At 32.5% G+C, this 19,682-nt stretch overlaps 1 protein-coding gene across 9 annotated transcripts in view; it reads left to right on the top strand.

Annotated features, from left to right (window-relative positions):
* Nucleotides 1-8,561, top strand: part of LOC144971474 (teneurin-m-like) — a 258,476-nt gene extending 249,915 nt beyond the window's left edge. For all 9 annotated transcript variants that reach the window (XM_078912418.1, XM_078912420.1, XM_078912419.1 and 6 more), the window contains 5 exons: nucleotides 437-745; nucleotides 1,934-2,140; nucleotides 3,349-4,753; nucleotides 5,827-6,020; nucleotides 7,181-8,561. In XM_078912418.1, coding sequence (XP_078768544.1) covers nucleotides 437-745; nucleotides 1,934-2,140; nucleotides 3,349-4,753; nucleotides 5,827-6,020; nucleotides 7,181-7,849 — 2,784 coding nt within the window. In that variant the 3' untranslated portion in view covers nucleotides 7,850-8,561. The remainder of the gene's footprint in view (nucleotides 1-436; nucleotides 746-1,933; nucleotides 2,141-3,348; nucleotides 4,754-5,826; nucleotides 6,021-7,180) is intronic.
* Nucleotides 8,562-19,682: the final 11,121 nt, after the last annotated feature.

Below are 19,682 nucleotides of genomic sequence, written 5' to 3' on the forward strand. Positions count from 1 at the left end.
AAACAAGCTTCACAAACAGCATTAAGTTCATTTAGCTATAACAAATATTTTCCTTCAAATTGTGTGATGTACCAAACAAGTCTGAATGAGATGATTGTTCACTGTATCGTTACGAATGTGACGGTTTTCCTATAGTTGGTAAAAGAATAAGGTTGAGTTTTAGAAACCATGAAAATGATAAACAAATGTGTGTAATTTGACTGGCCCCACTTTAACTCCACTCCACCCCCATCCCTGCCGGGACCTCTCCCAACATCGTACATGATGAAATTTGACTTGTTTTAATTGATGGTTGCATCATTTGTTAATCTATATTACAGATACAATATATATATAGCAGGCACACTATACTTATATCGATTAATAATGTTTACAAATGAATTTGGCATAACAGACCCACTACTATTTTTATACCTCTTTAATGATTATTTTACAGATAAATGGGGACAATCTCTTGACAGTGGAATACGATCGACGCACTCATACTGAAACTGTCCAAGACAAAAGCCTAAGGGACATCATCACGGTCGTGTACAACTCGGTGGGTCTTCCCATCCGGTTCCTCCCAGCCTCCTCCCACCATCCCATGAACGTCACGTACGACACTCATGGTGACATCACCCAGTGGCAATACGGGGAATTGGCTGAGACCCGCAAGTATAAAGAGCCTGGCCAGATTAAAGAGAGGACTTTGAAACCCGGCGGAAAGAAGTTCCGTTACTTCTACAGAAATAACTCTAGAAAGGTGAGAAATAGAATGACACAGACAATGAAATACAATATCTCATTGTTTCTTTTTTTTTTCTTTTTTTTTTAATTCAATTATTGATTCATCTGCAATGTTCCTTAATAATGTAATGACTTTGAAATAAAAGCAATATTGTGGCTTACATGAAACGTACACATATACACACAAACAAACACACATACAGTTCAAACAAACAACATGCATTCACAAACAAGTGCAAACATTTAACATTCGTGTAGCACTTATCAGAATATGCATTTTTTTTTCTTATGATTATTCACAATATGCATTTTTTTCTTAAGATTGTTCACTTTTTTTTTCTCTTATACCAGAAGGTGATATGTTGTATAGGCCCGTTGTCATTTTAAACATGAATTAATTTCAAAACCTTTTAAGGCATAATATGTGATTAAGTTCTTCTTTTATTCCTTGTAAAGCAAAACCAATTAAATATTAAGCTTGAACAAAGTGACTAAATCACTGGAAAACCCTTTGGACAAAAGAAGTGAGAAGAGGAAGCGAAGAGCTTTGTGCTCTTAAGGTTCAATGTCAATGGTCTATCAAGCAATACCGTTTGAAGCTTTTCTATGTGTTGTCGACTGGGTGGGGTTCCTGGCCTCCCATAATGGGCAGGGTGGCACTTACTGTGTCTTCTATCCCCCTATAGCTTTATTTTCCAATTTGCTTTCTGTCTTTGTCTTGGAATGAGATTACTTGGTTTTGTCCTGGCCCTGGCCGGAGTCCTTGGCTGGGAGAGAAACAGTCAAATGCATAGTTATTTTTTGGGGGGAGATGATATTTTTTTCCTTGTAAATCATCTCTCTGTTATGTGTTATTATATTTGTTATTTTGAATGTGTAATGTAAGCATTTGAGTGTATTCCTCTTTGTTGGATTTTGTGCTTGTGTCCGGATGAGACTTATAGGTGATCTCAAACTAAGTACATTGGTGGTATACTCTTGGAATCTACATCTGATCCCTATTTGTTCCCATTCTATGTCTTACTTTTTCTTGGGTGCTTTAATTGTAATTCTAGAACTCTTTACTATCCCATTTTCTTCCTTTTTACTGGCGCTGATATGATCTTAATGTGTTGAAAGCCCAGTAAAACTCTTTGAAACAAACAAACGATCTATTTATGAATGTATGCTGATATTTTTAAAAACTTCTTTCCTCTTACCAAAGCTTACGGATGTGTTCCTGCCCAGTGGAAAACAGTATCTATTTGAGCACAATACCTTTGGTCACCTGGAGCGAGTGGTGACTCCTTCACTAGGAAATCACCAGTTCAACACCCTTTTGACCCTCGGCATGAAGCGTTATCTATACAGGGCTCCACTCCTCAACCACCCTTACATCCAGGACTATGACGCTATGGGAAAACTTTTGCAGGTCGGTCATCCATGAATATTGGGTTAGCCTTATAACAAAACTGAAGCGATTTGAAGTATCCACTACTGTAGGAGTATTGTCTCCATTTGTTAAATTGAGCTTAGATAAAATTGAGCTTTTATATAGCGCAATATCTATTAAACGTGCTCAAAGTGCTTTACAAGGGGTCCCTGGCCAGCAGCAACAGGTAGCATGAAAGCGAGACATGACGCCTGTTAGGCAATATTTCAGTTTTCTTTCCGACAGAGACAACACTGTTAACGGCCAGATATTCATTTTACACCTGAGTACAAAGAGAAAATGTGAGTAAAGAGACTTTTCCAAGGACTCAACTATGCGCCTAGCGAGGCTCGAACCCAGAACCTTCCGATCCGAAAGGGAGTGTCATACCACAAGATGACATAGCCTCACATAATGTGTTCGTTTAAGCTTTAAAATATCAACATAGTGGGCATTGTTATTTATGTGTGTGTGTGTGTGTGTGTGTATGTGTGTTTTAAGTTGTTTTTTTCTTGGTTAAGGATTTTGTAATTACATTTAGATATCCTTAGATTCTCACTTTAAATTATAATTGAAAACATGATATACGATGCACAAAATATGATCAGTAGCTCTTGGTATTGGTATTCAAATCTAGATCTGCATTTTGATATGCAAAAAACATACACCACATATAAGTATGCACTCATGTTACAAAGATAACACACCAACTAAGCGTGATTCAGCTAGAAACTTGTCAAATCTAGATCTGCATTTTGATATTCAAAAAGCATACACGCCCATATAAGTATGCACTTAAGCTACAAAGATAACACACCAACTAAGCGTGATTCAGCTAGAAACTTGTCTAGGGATGCAACTAAGGTCAAATCAAAATGCAATGTGTATAACAAACCTATACTTTGCAGCACATTGGCCCACTTCTTGATATTATGAAACTGATTTGACTAAGATTATATAAACTAAATATGATTTAAAAATTGAAATTATATCTTAAAACGTCAGACTTGAGTTGCGTTTATATGTTCACTGATGAGAATGATAACTACTTTAGAATGCTAAAAACCAAAATTTTATATTTGACTTTTTAGGATTTGGATCATCCTGACATAATTCCGTTCAGAGACGATGGGTCACAAATATGATTTTTTGTTTGTTTGTTGATTTTGACAATTTATTATTTATTCTGTGCAATTCTATATCTGCAGATCATGTTTCCAAGTGAACATCGACGAGTTGTGTTCCGCTACAACGACTTGGGCCAGCAGAGCCTGACAATGTTTGACCAGACATTCATTGATACAACTTTCCACCCCGAAGCTCAGCAAGTTTCCAAAGCCTCCCTCATTTCTCGTGGTTTTGCCAATACGCTCAGATTCAAGTACAGTAGCTCTCTCATCCAACGATGTCTGGTCACTTTCCCACAGGATTCTAGTTTGGTCGGAGCTGCTTTTGAATTTGGCTACGACAACAATTTCCGTCAAACAGAAACTTCGGTCAAGTTGACAAACAATATAAGTCTTACTTCTAATCGAACTTACAGCAGTGATAATGGCAAACTCTCTTCGATTGGAAATATGAAAGTGGAGTGGTTTACTGAAGCCAAACAGGTATATACAAGTTCAAAAATGGTTCTAACAAAAGAATTCGATGGTTATGGGAAACTGATTCGTGTGATAATGAAATTTGGCAAGAAAGTCAAATTTGAACTTCACATTGACTATGACAAAATTGGAAGAGTTCATGAATGGAAACACCAGATTGATGATGGAAAAGAAATTAAAGTTGAATATATCTACGACGTGGATAATCACGTCACCGATGTACTGCTGCAAGGGAAAACAGTATGGGAGTTTGGCTATGATCCTGATGGTAACATCTACAGAATGACTTCCCAAGGTAAAACCAGACACATTGAATTCGATGCTGGTGACAAGATAACCATGATGGGAGGAGTCACTTATAAGTTTGACAATGATGGGCTCATGGCTCAGCGAGGTGTGGATCACGTGTCCTTCAATTCAGCAGGTCAGCTGATTTCTATCACACGCCATGGCCATTTCAAATTCTCCTTTTTCTACGATGCATATGGACGTTTAACACTCCAACGCGATAGATACGGTAGAATGCTGCAGTTCTTCTATAGTGATATGAAACAAAAACATATAATCACCCACGTCTTCAACCACACGAATGGAGAGATCACTGAATATTTCAGAGATGCTGAAGGAACACTAGTTAGCATGCAGAGAGGCGGTCAGACATTCTTCATCATGGTTGATCCAAGTCAGAGTCCAATTTTTGTTGTCAACAAGGAAGGCAACGTTGTCAAGAAAATGACATACAATCCACTGGGCATTTTGGAGACGGATTCAGATCCAGACTTTGATTTTGCCTTTGGGTTCCAGGGTAATGTTTATAACCCTGTAACAAAACTTGTCCATTTCCCAGATAGAGTCTATGATGCAAATCTCGGACGTTTCCTGACGCCAGACTACAACATTGTCTTTAACAAGCTGGAGACTGTTGCGGAGGACCCTGAGATTCTCAATTTATACAGCCATAGATACCTGGTGAACACACACCTGAGGCATCTAAACTATCCCCGAATGGGTAAGCTATGTATATGATTATGTAAAATAATATCATTGATTAATATATATCAGGAATAGTTTTGTTGTTAGTTTTTATTAGTTATTCATAATTTGCTTAATATTTCTTGTGAGGCTTGCTTTGCATTACTTAAATTCTTTATTTAAAATGTGAAAATGTTGTTATTGACTTACAGTGTTCACATTTTAAATTCTGAAATTAAAATTGATATTAATATTTAACAGTTATGAATAAATGATATATTTCCAATAGTATTGGCAATAAACCCACATGCACATATCTAATGGTCTGATTACCGAACACAATTATGGGCTTGATGTAACACTGTTGTAATGGGCAATATTTTGTTTTGGGTTGAGAGTATTTCCATTACAACAATGAGCCCATAACAATTTAGGTTATAAGACCTGCAAATGAGTACATGTCGCAATGAATTCAATTGATATCAATCGACAGTTAGAATGCTTTGATTATTATGATGTAGCAAACTATGTCAAGCAAAGCCAATAGTTAGAGATATTACTTGAGAGTGCAAAGTTTGTCTACCCCACGTCACATAGTCATGTCAAGGTAAACAAGTGAGCCTTAGGGGAAGGCTCAATAAGCTTCAGACAGTCTCCGAGATGTTTTTCAAGCAAAGTTAGCTGTACAAGGAAAATATTATGATTAACCAACAAACAGATTAGTTTCAGTGGTTACGAAAGGCTGGTGTATGTGTGTGTGTGTGTGTGTGTGTGTGTGTGTGTATGTGTCTGTGTTGTACCTCAATAAAATACCGTGTTATCCTTATTTGTTAATAGTATCTGAGTGGTCCATAGGAACAATACGCTACATTTTGAATACTTGTGTCATCTTTAAGTTTTTTTTATATGAAAAACATGAAAGTTTATTGAAAATAATAACACATGATTCTTTTTTTTTTTTTTTTCTTTACCATAGATGATTTTAAACTCAGAAAAATCTTCCTTTTTTCTTATTTTTTACTCTTTCATGAATATATATATATATATGATATGTTTGTTACATCTGTACAAATTTCATTGGTTTTCTTTAAATTCTGTCCTCATCTCCAGACTTAAACCAGTGGCTTTACGTTCTTGGTTATGACGTGAGGTCCATGTCTCCTGACGTGTCTTATAAGGGAGATTTGAACCCAGTTGCTTCAGCACCAAGCATGCAGCTCTTGCCGGCTGCTTCAGCGTTTGAATGCACCTTCAGGAGGGACATGCATAACTTGCTTACAATTTCAACAGTGCCGACCTCGAAGGTAGGATGTTCAAGGGTTAACCCTCTCCGTACTAACTACAGGAAAATCGTCACATTCGTTACGATACATACAACCTTTTTCGTATTCAAATTTCTTTGGTACATCATAAAATTTAAGATAATGAACAGTGTGTTGGAGAGCATGTTTTGCTAAAAAAAACTATGTCTCTCAAGAATTTTACTGCTATAAAAAAATCTATATTTATATTAGTTGGGTGTGAAGTTTTGGGGAAAATCCCGGAAATGGCTGGTAAGGAGAGAGTTAAAGAGAATAACTTTTACAAAAATTTGAGTTAATTATCACTTGGAATCAAAGCCCCCGTAAGCTTTAATACTAGAGGTTGAGGACCTAAGACTCGATGTCAGAATTACAATAGGTCTACTCTTTCACCCCTCCTCCATATTAATGGGAATTATCAAATGATCCTGCTTTGACCAATTCTTATATTTGGTGATCATTGATCTGACTGATCTAGAATATAATTTATATTTTTTTTTAACAGACCACTGCCCTGTCAAGAACAAGTTGTACATTTATGTAATAATTGCTATCTTCAAAGAGAAAGATGAAAATAATAATAATAATAATAATAATAATAATAATAATAGTAATGATGATGATGATATGATGATGATGATGAATAGATGATGATGATGATGATGATGATGATGATGATGATAGTAATAATAAAGATAATAATAAAAATAGTAGATATAAAATAATAATAATAATAATAATAATAATAATAATAATAATAATAATAATAATAATAATAATAATAATAATAATAATAATAATAATAAACTGGATAGGTTTTGCTTTTGGTGAAGAGATAAAATTCAAAAAATGTTTTTTATTGTTTTTAATTTTTGTTTATTTGTTTTTAGGGTTGTTCTTTGAGTTTTTTTTGTGTTATTTTTTTCTTTTTAGTTAGCCATACTCGTTTTTCTTTTTATAAAAAGCTCAGTATTTATGATTAAAGTATGCATCTGATAATTTGAATTTTGCACATATCACTCGTAGATCTCATACTGCAGTTTTATATTTCATTCTATGTTAAATTATATGTCTTTTTGTACGTTCAAGAAAACATTGGAATTGTATCAAACACTCATTGTATTCCATATTTTAAAAAATTATTTGTTTCTTTCCATTTATAGGTAACACCATTACAAGCACTTCCAGCAGAATCACCCACGCCTCTAAAATCTATTTTTGGACCAGGTGTGACCATTTCCAACTTTGAAGGAAAAGCTGTGGTTAATCTGGTAGATGTGGCACAATCCTGGGCCAAAAATCTTGCAACTGTGTTGCTCAATTCTTCGCAGATTTTGCCAATTCATTTCACTATTAATGGTAAAGACGTTCATTACTTTGTCAAGCCCAGTTCCAAAGAAGCGGAGGAAAACCTTCGTAGTCTCGGCATTCACACCGATCTTGTAACTTATGAATCGGGAATTAATGTGTCTATCCATAGAAACAAACACGGACGAGGTAGCTATGGGGCATCAAGGCGTGAAGTCGACGTTCGAATTCACGGAAATCACACTGTGTTGAATATTCGTTATGGTACATCTTTAGATAGGGAAATGAGGCGCGTTTTACATCATGCCAAAGATAGGGCAGTGTCTCATGCTTGGGCAAGGGAGAGATATTTATTAAAGCACAGCTTGATGTCATTCTACCACTGGACAGAGGCAGAAATGCAGCAAATTCTGGCGGCTGGTTATGTGTCTGGTTATGTAGCCGATTACATTCACCCGCCTGATAAATTCCCAGAACTCTCTGACGATTGTAATAATATCCGATTTGTCCCTGAGGTGCCTTGATGAAAACTTCAGATCCATCAAGCCACGTCGTTTAGATATATTTCGTTTTAGTTATTTTTTCTTCCTCATGTTTCTATTATTTTAGGAAATAATGTGCATTACTTATGTTGTCACCAACAAAAAGCCCGGCAGTAAAAAATTCACTGCAGTATGGGAATATTGATTACTGATTTAGAATTTTGCCTTGATAATGTACATTGTCTTATCTTGTGTTATAAAATTATGCAAAATAAGCCGTTTATCAGAAATTAAAACTATTGGAAATTTTATCATGATTATGACCAGATCGTAATTGAGTTTTGTCTTAAAGTTATTATCATAGACGAAGGTTGTTTTTTTTATCCTTTTACTTAATAAAATATTTATATAAGCATTTACAAATAGCAAGTCATAAAAGGAATGTTTGTATTTTAGGTCAAAATTGTTTAGTAGTCCACAAACAACACCAGATGCTGCACTGTTATAGATAAATTATTGCGGATATTCTCAGATAAATTATGTATTGCAAGTCACCATTTATTTTTAGCATGTCTTTCAAAATGTTTTGATAGGTGAAATGCTATAAACATCCTAGTATAGCTTTAAGATTTTACTTTGTTCTCTGCCACAAGTATATTTTAAATCATAGATGTAATACGAATATCATGAATGTAAGATATTGATTAAATCTCAATAATAATGATAATAAGGATAATAAGAAGAAGAAGGAGAAGAAGAAGAATGATGATGACAATAATAATAATAATAATAATAATAACAATAATAATAACAATAATAATAATAGTAATAATAATAATAATAATAATAGTAATAATAATAATAATAATAACAATAGTAATAATAGTAATAATAATAATAATAATAATAATAATAATAAATAATAATAATAATAATGATAATAACAAGAACAGCGGCAATCCTTATTATTATTATATATTATTATTATTATTATTATTATTATTATTATTATTATTATTATTATTATTATATATCATCATTATTATTTTTATCCTTATTATTGTTATTATTATTATTATTATTATTATTATTATTATTATTATTATATTATTATTATTATTATTATTTATTATTATTATTATTATATATATATATTATATCATTATTAACTATTATTATTATCATTCTCATCAACATTATTATTATATTACTATCACCATCATTATCATTAATACCTTCGCCATCTTCCCTGAGATTTGAGAACTATATATTTTTAACTTATTTCCTGCATTACTAGGAAGTTCTATTTTTTTCATAGCTCAATCCCTCTTGAGGGTTTTAACCCTGTTTATTAAGTGATTATTATTTATAAGGAGAAATAGAATCTTTGTAAGGAACGTTCCATTCAGTTGTCAACATATTAATTTTTACTACCTGCTGATTATATGTCTTTATTTTTAATTTTCTTTTGTTGAACCTTTAATTCGTTGCATGTCACAATAATTCTAGCGACCCGGATCTGTTTTGTTCATTTAATTTGCCAAACACGCTTTGAAATGTTATTTTTTGTAGCTAAGTACGTAAGGATTACCCTGCTTGTCTTGCTCTTTTTTATGAGATCATTTTTTTTGTTGTTTACTTGAAATCAGCATTGAAAAAAAAACTCTGCAGCCAGATTAAAGGATATCGTGTATCATATTTTACAAGTTACGTCTACACTAAGGCTGAGTATTTTTAAAAGATTTTTTTAAAAAGATTAATAACACATAAGTTTCACAATTGTAACTGGTAAAAGAAAACCACGTTTATTTGTTGCTGTAATAATTTTCCTTTTTTTTTTTCTTTTTTTTTCGGGTTTTTTCAATATCCGGCAAAGTAAAACATATACAAGATATATTGTATTGATATTTTTCATATTATCGATATCTATTTCAATTTGTCTTCAGCAAAGCGTTTTGCACATTAGTACCTGTGACTGATCCCTCTTGATATATTATTAAACATTTTGTTTCCTTGCGATTCCTGGCAGTAATTCATACAGATTATGTTTTAGGATAATCATTCATCATCGCCATGCTGTTCTATTCTCCATTCCTTGTCTTATTTCGTGGAATAAAAATGCTAAAATGCCAATGTGTGTGTGTGTGTGTGTGTGATAGAGAGAGAGAGAGTGTGTGTGTGTGTGTGATAGATAGAGAGAGAGTATGTGTGTGTGTGATAGATAGAGAGAGAGAGAGTGTGTATGTGTGTCATTTTGTCAAAGATAATTGAATTTACTTTAACAAACAATCAACTAACACAATTATGTCACTATGTGAAAATGTGCAATTGTGCGTGCCAATGGATAAATACCATTCACTTGTTTGCAAAGATGTTACATTTTAATGACGCTCTAGATTCCTATAAATGATGAAACATGCTAATCAATCTGTAATTTTCAATGTACTATCACGAATAGTTTAGATTTTTTTACTAAGCAAGTTGTTTTCAAATGATTAACTTTGTTGGAAATATAAACAAGGTTATCAGGCTCTCAAATGTTTGATCTGTTTACAACTGAATGTGTTATTTTTTTATTACAATGTTATTATGGTTATCAAAAGTTTAAAAATTTTCAACAGCATGGATAGTAAAACGTACATATTTTATATTTGTTTTCTGTACTTTTTATAAACTTATGTTATTTTAGTTTTGATTCTGAGTCCGGTTCCACACAAATCTATCAAAATACGCCACTGCTGTTTTGTCACGACGTGGCTCCATGTTTTATGTATAGTGATGTTATATTTTTTGTGTTTCCAACAGTTCTCAAGACATGAAAAGCATTTATCTTTTTTTAAACTTATTTGTTTTAAATTTTAAAGGTTTTGTTTCCAATTACGATAACAACCATTTTATGTTGATGTAAATGTTCAATATAATTTAATGGACATTTGAATTATACAGTGAATTATTCTGTAAGAATACAAAAATGTCTTCATTTTGTGTATTGGCTTATCTTTACGAGCTCCTGCTTTCATTCTTGCACGGGAGGTCGACTCTTGCTGTCTCTTATAAAGTATTCATGCCTGTCCCATTCAATATTGATTTCTGTCCTGGTCCTGGAAAAAGACTTTTTGTTTCATCTCCCTCTTAGGTATTCCTCTTAGAAGAGATCTTATGCCTTTGTCAGGATGAACTATGTATAATGATAGATTCCCTTTGCTGTTTTGTTTTACTTGTCCCTCATGGTTTGTTGGCACTAATCTAAAATACCTGGGTGGAGTTCCTGACCTCCCATAGTGGGCATTGAGGCACTTACTGTGTCTTCTATCCCCCTTTTATCTGTTTTCCAACATGCTTTCTGTCTTTGTCTTGGAATGAGATGGTTTTGTCTGGGCCCTGACCTGATGCCCTGGCTGGGAGGAGACCATCAAATATATAGTTTAGGAGGCGATATTTTTTTGTCTTGTTATAAGACATTTAGGTGATCTCAGACTAAGTACACTCCAGTGTGCCCTTGGAATCTACATCTGTTCCCTATTTGAAGCAATTCACCTTTGTCTTACTTTTTGGGGGGTGCTTTAATTGTAATTCTAGAACTTTTGACTATCCCATTTTCTTCCTTTTTACTGGCGCTGATATGACCTTAATGTGTTGCAAGCGCCGTAAAACTCTTAAAAACAAACAAACCTAATCTAAAATATTATATAATTATCCAAGTATGTTAAGTTTCTGATGCTGATATGACTTAAGTGTTGTTAGTTTCACAAACCCCCAAAATCGTGAACTGCAATAAACAGCGGTCAGATTAAATATTTTTGAGCGATGAATATTTTTGTTGGCATTGCACCTTGCCACCACAGAATGCCTAATGACTGGCTAATGTTTTAAAGTTGTGGTCAACATATTGTGGTCAATCACAACTTGATTTTACACCTGCCATTCTGCAAATAAAAAAGACGAGGTTTTGGATCAATCTCTTTTCTTGTCTTCACAAAACAGTTGTGATGATTTGGTAAGAAAGTAAAAATGACCTTTCACTTCCAGTGTTCAACAATAGGATGAGTCCACCACTTTGAAGTTGGTTTAAGTAAGTTGAAATCTGTTAAATAGTTTGAATGAATGAATAGGATGAAGTTTATGATAAGAAAAGATTTCTGAGACGAATGTTAAGTGACCCCATGCACGAACATATCATTTTTATTATCATTGACTTGACAGATATGTGGTTAATCTCTCGCCAGACAGTGTTATGAACTTTATGTATGTGTTAATTTTTTTTTTAAAAGGTATTCGTCTGTTTTGTTTTGTTTTATTTTGTACATAGCTATGTAAATAAATCAGTCAAAACTTTTCTAGCCTAATAATAATTCAGATAGAATGGGTGGAGAGTCAGAAAAATGAAAGAGTTGAGAGAGAGAGAGAGAGAGAGAGAGAGAGAGAGAGAGAGAGAGAGAGAGAGGGGGGGGGGAATAATGTGATGCGAGATTAATTGGATTTTTTATTTTATTTATGAGTGTGATATATATATATATGAACATACGCTTTTGAGAAAACAAGTTATAATTTACCGTTAATTCATCTCATTGATTTATTTTTTGTAAATATTATATTCATTTGCATGCCTATCATCATCTGTGTATTATTATGTTATTATTATTATTGTTATTATTAATGTTATTATTATTTTGTTATTATTAATTATTATTTTATTATAATTATTATTATTATGTTATTATTATTATTGTTATTATTAATGTTATTATATATTATTATTATTATTAATTAATGTTATTATTATTATGTTATTATTAAGTTTTTATTATTATTTTATTATTAATGTTATATTATTATTGTTATTATTAATGTTATTATTATTATTTTATTATTATTTTATTATTATTATTTATTATTATTATTATTATTATTATTTATTATATTATTATTATTATTATTATATTATTATATTATTATTTATTATTATTATTATTATTATTATTTTATTATTATTATTATTATTATTATTATTATTATTATTATTATTATTATTATTATTATTATTTATTATTATTATTAATTATTATATATTATTATTATTATTATGATTATTATTATTATTATTGTTATCATCGTTTTTAAATACGTATCATAAACATCGTTATTACTGCATATACGATTATTTTGCTGCATTAGAAATACTCATAACCATAATAGATAATGCTGATTTTTGTTCCAAATTTTGAAAATGTTTATTCATGAAAGATAACGAAATGAATGGCAGGGTATGCGAGATGCTGATACTATTATGAAAGTTTATCAATAGGCATGTTGTATTACAGTTGACAGTCAAAAGCGTTCATGGTAGCATCATAACTTGATGAAATCATTTCAGTTACTTTTCACTGTTTTGGCCTTTAAGTTCTCTTTCTATCCATACTTTCCATTAATCTAACCTTGACCTTCAACCTAATGTTATACGGATATCAGATATAATAATATAATCTTAATTAAACTGTCAATGAAATGTTTAACAGACTGAGATCAGCTGTTCCTGTGTCAATTAAGAAGCTATAAAATTGTAAATCATAATTTATTTTCTTGAATATTTCTTTCAAATTTAAATTTAGGGAGGCCAGGCCCTAAATGCAGTTTAAACGTGTAATAGCTTATAGTTAAAGATAAAATGAAAACAACCCCAGTTGCAAGAAGACTGTTAAAGATACATCAATAAATTTTCAGAGAAGAAAATGCTTGCGAGCAGATTTTTCGACGATTAAGTTTCTATACTCTATGGGGGATGGGCCACATCAAGGTTATAATTCCCATGTTTCTATTTTGTGTAATCCCCTATTAAATGTGTTTCAAGTGCCGTAAAACCCTTAAAAATAAATAAACATCCCTTGTTAACGCTAAGGTCTTTAATTTTTTAATTTTTTTTGCCACTGGCCGGTATCCGTATCACATTTTGTGTCAATAATGAGAATAAATTAATCCATCAGTACTGGAAATGTTTGCTTCATGCAACTGCCTCACATTGAAATCTTTACTTTCAATGTGGTTTATTATCTATTTTTTGTGTAATGTCCCAATCCACCAAATATTGCACCCCAGGTGAAAGAGAAAGCATAAGATTACATCAGCGATGGCTTGACAGTAAAAGTCACAAAATACATACTATGTTGATTGTCATAACATTATTAGTTTGATTATAAATGCAAATTGGTTTTATGGTATATTGCGTTTTGCTTATGTTTAAGATTATAATATTCATTTTAGCCAATGATGAAGAGTTGCATCTTGGAATAGACTGTAAAATGAAACTCGGCCAAATTTGGTTTTGAAATGAAAGAGAGATGAATCGAGAGATAAAAACAAAGAGAGAGAGAGAGAGAGAGAGAGAGAGAGAGAGAGAGAGAGAGAGAGAGAGAGAGAGAGAGAGGAGAGAGAGAAAAGGGAGATATTTCTTTTTAGTTTGTGTATTTTCATACAAGTGCACATATTATGGCTATTCAACATTTTGATAAAGATGTGATCTAGTCTCTACTTCACCAAGTTTTGAAATGTATAAGTATATGTATGAGTGTGGCTGTCACGTCTAAACATACTTTCAATTCCAATATAAGAGCAACCTTAGTGTTGCCCATTTATGCATTCATATTTCAATGACATTCATGTTGTTAATAATACTTGTCTGCTGTTTCGTTTCGAAGGCGTATATCGACAAAGATCAATCAAAACACGTTTATTTTATGTCTCTTAGATTGTCATCAGTGTAATAGTTCATTTTGCATAATTAATTTGTTTTTTCTTATTATTTTGATCTTTTGGATAATAAATTTTGATTCCACAAGCAAAAGAGTGATGCCCTACTTTGACAAAAACTAATATTGTCTGTGCTCTATTAAGTGTCATTCTTATTTTGGGCACACATGCCCAAAAGGTGACTCTCTGGCGTAATGATTTCTTACGTAATGATTATTATATAATACACTTTAATGAACTGGGAAATGATCGCTATCTTCCCCTCACCCCTCATATAAAGTGAATAAATTGAATACCTATACCCACAGAGCAATGACACGCTTTACTGTGAGCATTAAGATGACTTTAGTATGCGTCATGATGTGAAGTATCAAGCTAATATTTTCTTCTAGTATGGAAGGACTGGGTGGGGTTCCTGACCTCCCATAGTGGGCAGGGATATACATATTGTGTCTTCTATATATCTGTTTTCCAACTTGCTTTCTGTCTTTGTCTTGAAATGAGATTACTTGGTTTTGTCCTGGTCCTGGCCGGATACCCTGACTGGGAGGGAAACAGTCAAATGTATAGTTAGTTTTGGGAGATGATATTTGTTTCCTTTTACATATGTATGATTTGTAAACAATTGAGTGTGTTCCTCTTGGCGGGGACTTGTGCTTGTGTCTGGATGAGACATTTAGTGGTCTTTAACTTTAGTGCACTGATAGTGTGCTCCTTGAATCTAGATATTTTCCATATTTGAGCCAATTCCTCTTTGTCTTGCTTATTCTTGGGTGCTTTAATTGTAATTCTAGAACTTTTTACTATCCCATTTTCTTCCTTTTTACTGTAGCTGGAATGACGTAAATGTGTTGCAAGCGCCGTAAAACCCTTAAAAACAAACACAATGGAAGGAAATGATTGGGAGCAGGAGAGATAATAAATGATACAAGAGAAGAGAAGAAAAAAAGAAAATGTTCTAAAGCTGTTAGTTGCTATACCAATACAATCTCTCAACCCCCCCCCCCCAAATATGTATTTTATGACTTTGCCTTTGTCATTGAATTGGATGGCATGGTTTTTCTCACGCCCCAACTGGAGTCAATTGCCGTGAGGTAAATAGTCGGGTGGTGGGGTTGTAATTTTTGTCGATGATGTGGTGGGGGGGGGGGGGGTCTTTTGGAGTTGTTGATGCGTTTTGATGAGCACTGATACATGACTCAATAACCCTGGGATTGAACCTCCAATAGGCAGGGGGTCTACTAGTCTCGTATGTCACCTAAACTGTTTCCAACATGCTTCGTCTTGTTGAGAGATTACTTTGTTTTGTCCTGTGCCTGGCCGACCCTTATAGGAGGAACGTCAAATGCATAGTTATTGTTTTGGGAATGATTTTTTTTCCATTTAAATATCTCTCAGTTATAATTATATAAATTGTTATCTTCATGTAAATGTAAGTTTAGTGTATCCTCTTTGTTGGATTTTGTGTTTGTGTTCCTGATGAACTTATGTGATCTCAAACTAAGTACATTGGTGGTGTGCTCTTGGAATCTACATCTGATCCCTATTTGTTCCCAGTTCCCCTATGTCTTACTTTTTCTTGGTGCTTTAATTGTAATTCTAGAACTTTTTACTATCCCATTTTCTTCCTTTTTACTGGCGCTGATATAACCTAAATGTGTTGCAAGCACCGTAAAACCCTTAAAAACAAAAAAAACAAAACATTGCTTTTGAATCTATGTCTGATGTGATTTTACTGGCACTGAAATGACTCAAAACCCCTGGAAATGAACACACAAGAACCAAGAGTCCTACAGACTCGTAATGTGTGTAACTGAAACTTTTCAATGTGTCGTGTAGCAGCTTTCCTTTTCCCATGTGCCAATATGACCTAAAAGGATTAGAATAACTGAGTTTTTGCTAATATGTTTCTCTCAATACAATATCCTATACAGCGTTCATAATTGAAAATGTCCACACTTTCACTCAAAAGTAATTTCGTCCCAGTCATTGTTGCTTACATAAATTGTTGTTGGTGTTACTACTGTGAAACGTATGCTGCTCCCTGCTAAACCGCCAACATTGTTTACCGCTTATTTAATTACGAACACGGCCTATTAGTTAAATTAATGGGAGAACTATTCTTTTTAACCAATTAACTGCCGTCGGTGGAAAAACACTCACTCAATCCTATAGATTTTTGCTACTTTTCAAAATTGGAAAAAATGTATTAAAAATGGGCATGTGCATAGATCGTTTTATTCAACTACCATTAACATGTAAAAAATTGAAGGACAACGTTTATCTACGCCAAATTTTTAATGCTGCTTTGAGATTACGACAATTAACTGGTAAGGTCATGTCAGCACTGTCAATATAATTGGCCCAATTTACCCATTTTGTCTGTTTATTAGCAATATATTGGCAAAAAGTCTCTAAACCTATGTAATCAACTTTGAATACAGTCCGATTAAATACTCAATGCATTAAATGTGACATTTTGTCTGGCTTTTAACTATTTTAAATTCACAATTATCTGTAAGGTGCATTCCATTGCATTGGTAAGTCAGTGTGAATAAAATATATAAAGTCTTAAAACTATGGTTTCCAGATCATTATTAAAATCATTAAGTCGTTGGTTGTAAAATATTGTTTTATGGATGAATATTATTATTATTCAATCAAACTTCATTTAATTTAATCAAAGATAAGTCGAATCAATAAATTAATTATCAACATTTTTTTACCATATTCATAATTCATATTGTTGCTTTCTTATGACTCTAGCCTCCCATTATTTATCACCTCACCATGCCATACAGTTCATTTTCTTTCTGTCACACTCATTAAGTTCATAAACTTTCTCTATCATATCTTATCTTACCTTTCTCTGAATGTATCAATTTCGTTTAATATAATAACACACATGATTTCCAAACACGGAAGGCGGGATGGCCTTCAATTATATATATATACCTTTTCCATGTTTATAGAGAACAGAAACAAATGATAATATAGGAGTTTTCTTTGTATAAAAAGTTCGCCTTTGACCAAGGTAGCATAGGCAGTCTTATATATGAGAGATGGAATTTCTTCTTTTAACTCTCTCCTTACCGACCATTTTCAGTATTTTCCCAAAATGGAGGCTTTCAAGCAGAAAAATTGATTTTTTAAAACTCAAATAATCTCTCTACAAAACAACTTTATGTTCTTATTGATTAAACAAAGATCATTGTGATGTACAAAATATATCTGAATAAGAAACAAATGAATATTGTGTCGTAACAAATGTGACGATTTTGCTGTTGGTGGTAAGGAGAGAGTTAAACGATCTCTGATATATTACTCGTATAATACATATTTGTAAGTTACTAATACTAATATGCACCCAGAAACCGTTTGACTATATCCCTTTAATCGGGGGTCCCATATCTCTCCGCTTGGGTGGGACTTTTTTTTCTGTCAGAATAGACACACAGGGTATATTAATTTTGGATCTATTAACGTCCATTTTAAGTGACCAAAGGCCACTAGACTTGCTTTTTATTGAATAATTAATGTTAGCGCAAAAAAAAAAAAAAAAAGCTCTAGATCTAAATAAAATCTTTTTATATTTTTGTCATTATTGTCTTCAGAAACTAATATAGTGCTATAAATGATATGGGTTGTCTTGTAGCTTGTTTTCAAATGTCGCTATTTTTTTTTTTTTATTGTTAAAAGAGTTAACAAGTATGAGTTAAGAGGCCTTGGTTACAAAATGACGATGTTTTACACTTTAGTTAATGTTCCAATTTTGGTATCCGTTTTTTTTCCTCTGATTTGTACACAGGAACTTTCCATATAAAAAGCAAATTTTTCTTCTTTCATTTTTATATTTTTGAGGTTCAAGTGACAAAAATTTGATGGACTGAATTTATTTGAATGATTTTTTTAGCTTAAAATTCTAGAAATGAGAACTGGATTGTGTCGCGTACAAAATTTTCTGTTTTCTAAATGGGCCAATGCTCTTTTCTTGTTTGTCTTCCAGTTATTCCTTACCAATTTGGCAATATTGTCTGAACCGTCACCGCCATCATCATCGTCATCATCATCATCATCATCATCATCATCATCATCATCATCATCATCGTCGTCGTCGTCGTCATCATCATCATTATAGCATCACCTTTACAATCGCCGACATCATCATCATCATTATAGCATCACCTTTACAATCGCCGACATCATCATCATCATCATCATCATCATCATCATCGTCGTCATCATCATCATCATTATAGCATCTCCATTACAATCGCCGACATCATTATCATCATCATCATCATCATCATCATCATCATCATCATCATAGCATCACAATTAAAATCGCCAACCTCACCATCAACATCACCATTACCATCATTGTCCTACTGTTTATTATTGCCACTCTCGTAACTGTTCGCGATAGAGAAAAGTAGTCGTAGTTGATTTGTATTTTTCTTCAACAATAAAGGGATGGATAAAAAAATTTTTTTTTTTAATTGATTATTACTATGACATACATATTTTGTTTCTCTTAATTTCAATACAATTGATGAATGACATAAGTGATACATGCAAAATCCGTTAAATGTACATTCAAGATAAACATCGTTGCTTGTGTGAGTGTGTTGCGATTTTTTTCTTTCTCCCTCTTAAAATAACAACAGAAGGGTTCGTCCTTGACTGTATTTCATTTTTTTTGTACTTCTCTTCCAATGCAATATTTCAAAGAGATGCAAACTAGACATCTTCATTGGTTATCATTTTCTTTTTTTTTTTTTCTTTTTTTTTTACATTTAATTTTATTTAAGTTGTACGAAAAGTATTTCATTTCAACATTTATTATTAATTAATTATGATTATCATTGACCATGTCACAGAATAAAAACAACTGATAAATATCAGAAGTCGTTTTGCTTTATTATTATTATTATTATTGTTGTTGTTGTTGTTATTGTTTTGTTGTTATTATTATTGTTATTATTCTTATTGTTTTAATTATTGATTTTTTAATGTCATTAAGGGTAATATTTACTTGTCAATTTTTTTTTATATTTTGTTCGATTGTTTTTGTTTTTAAAATTATTTTTGTTTTAGGACAGGAGGAGGGATTGGGGCTGGCGAAAAGAAA

Source organism: Berghia stephanieae, chromosome 4 (assembly GCF_034508935.2).
Source record: "Berghia stephanieae isolate SIO BIC M18660-M18661 chromosome 4, UCSD_Bste_1.3, whole genome shotgun sequence".
NCBI classification, from domain to species: Eukaryota; Metazoa; Mollusca; class Gastropoda; order Nudibranchia; family Aeolidiidae; genus Berghia; species Berghia stephanieae.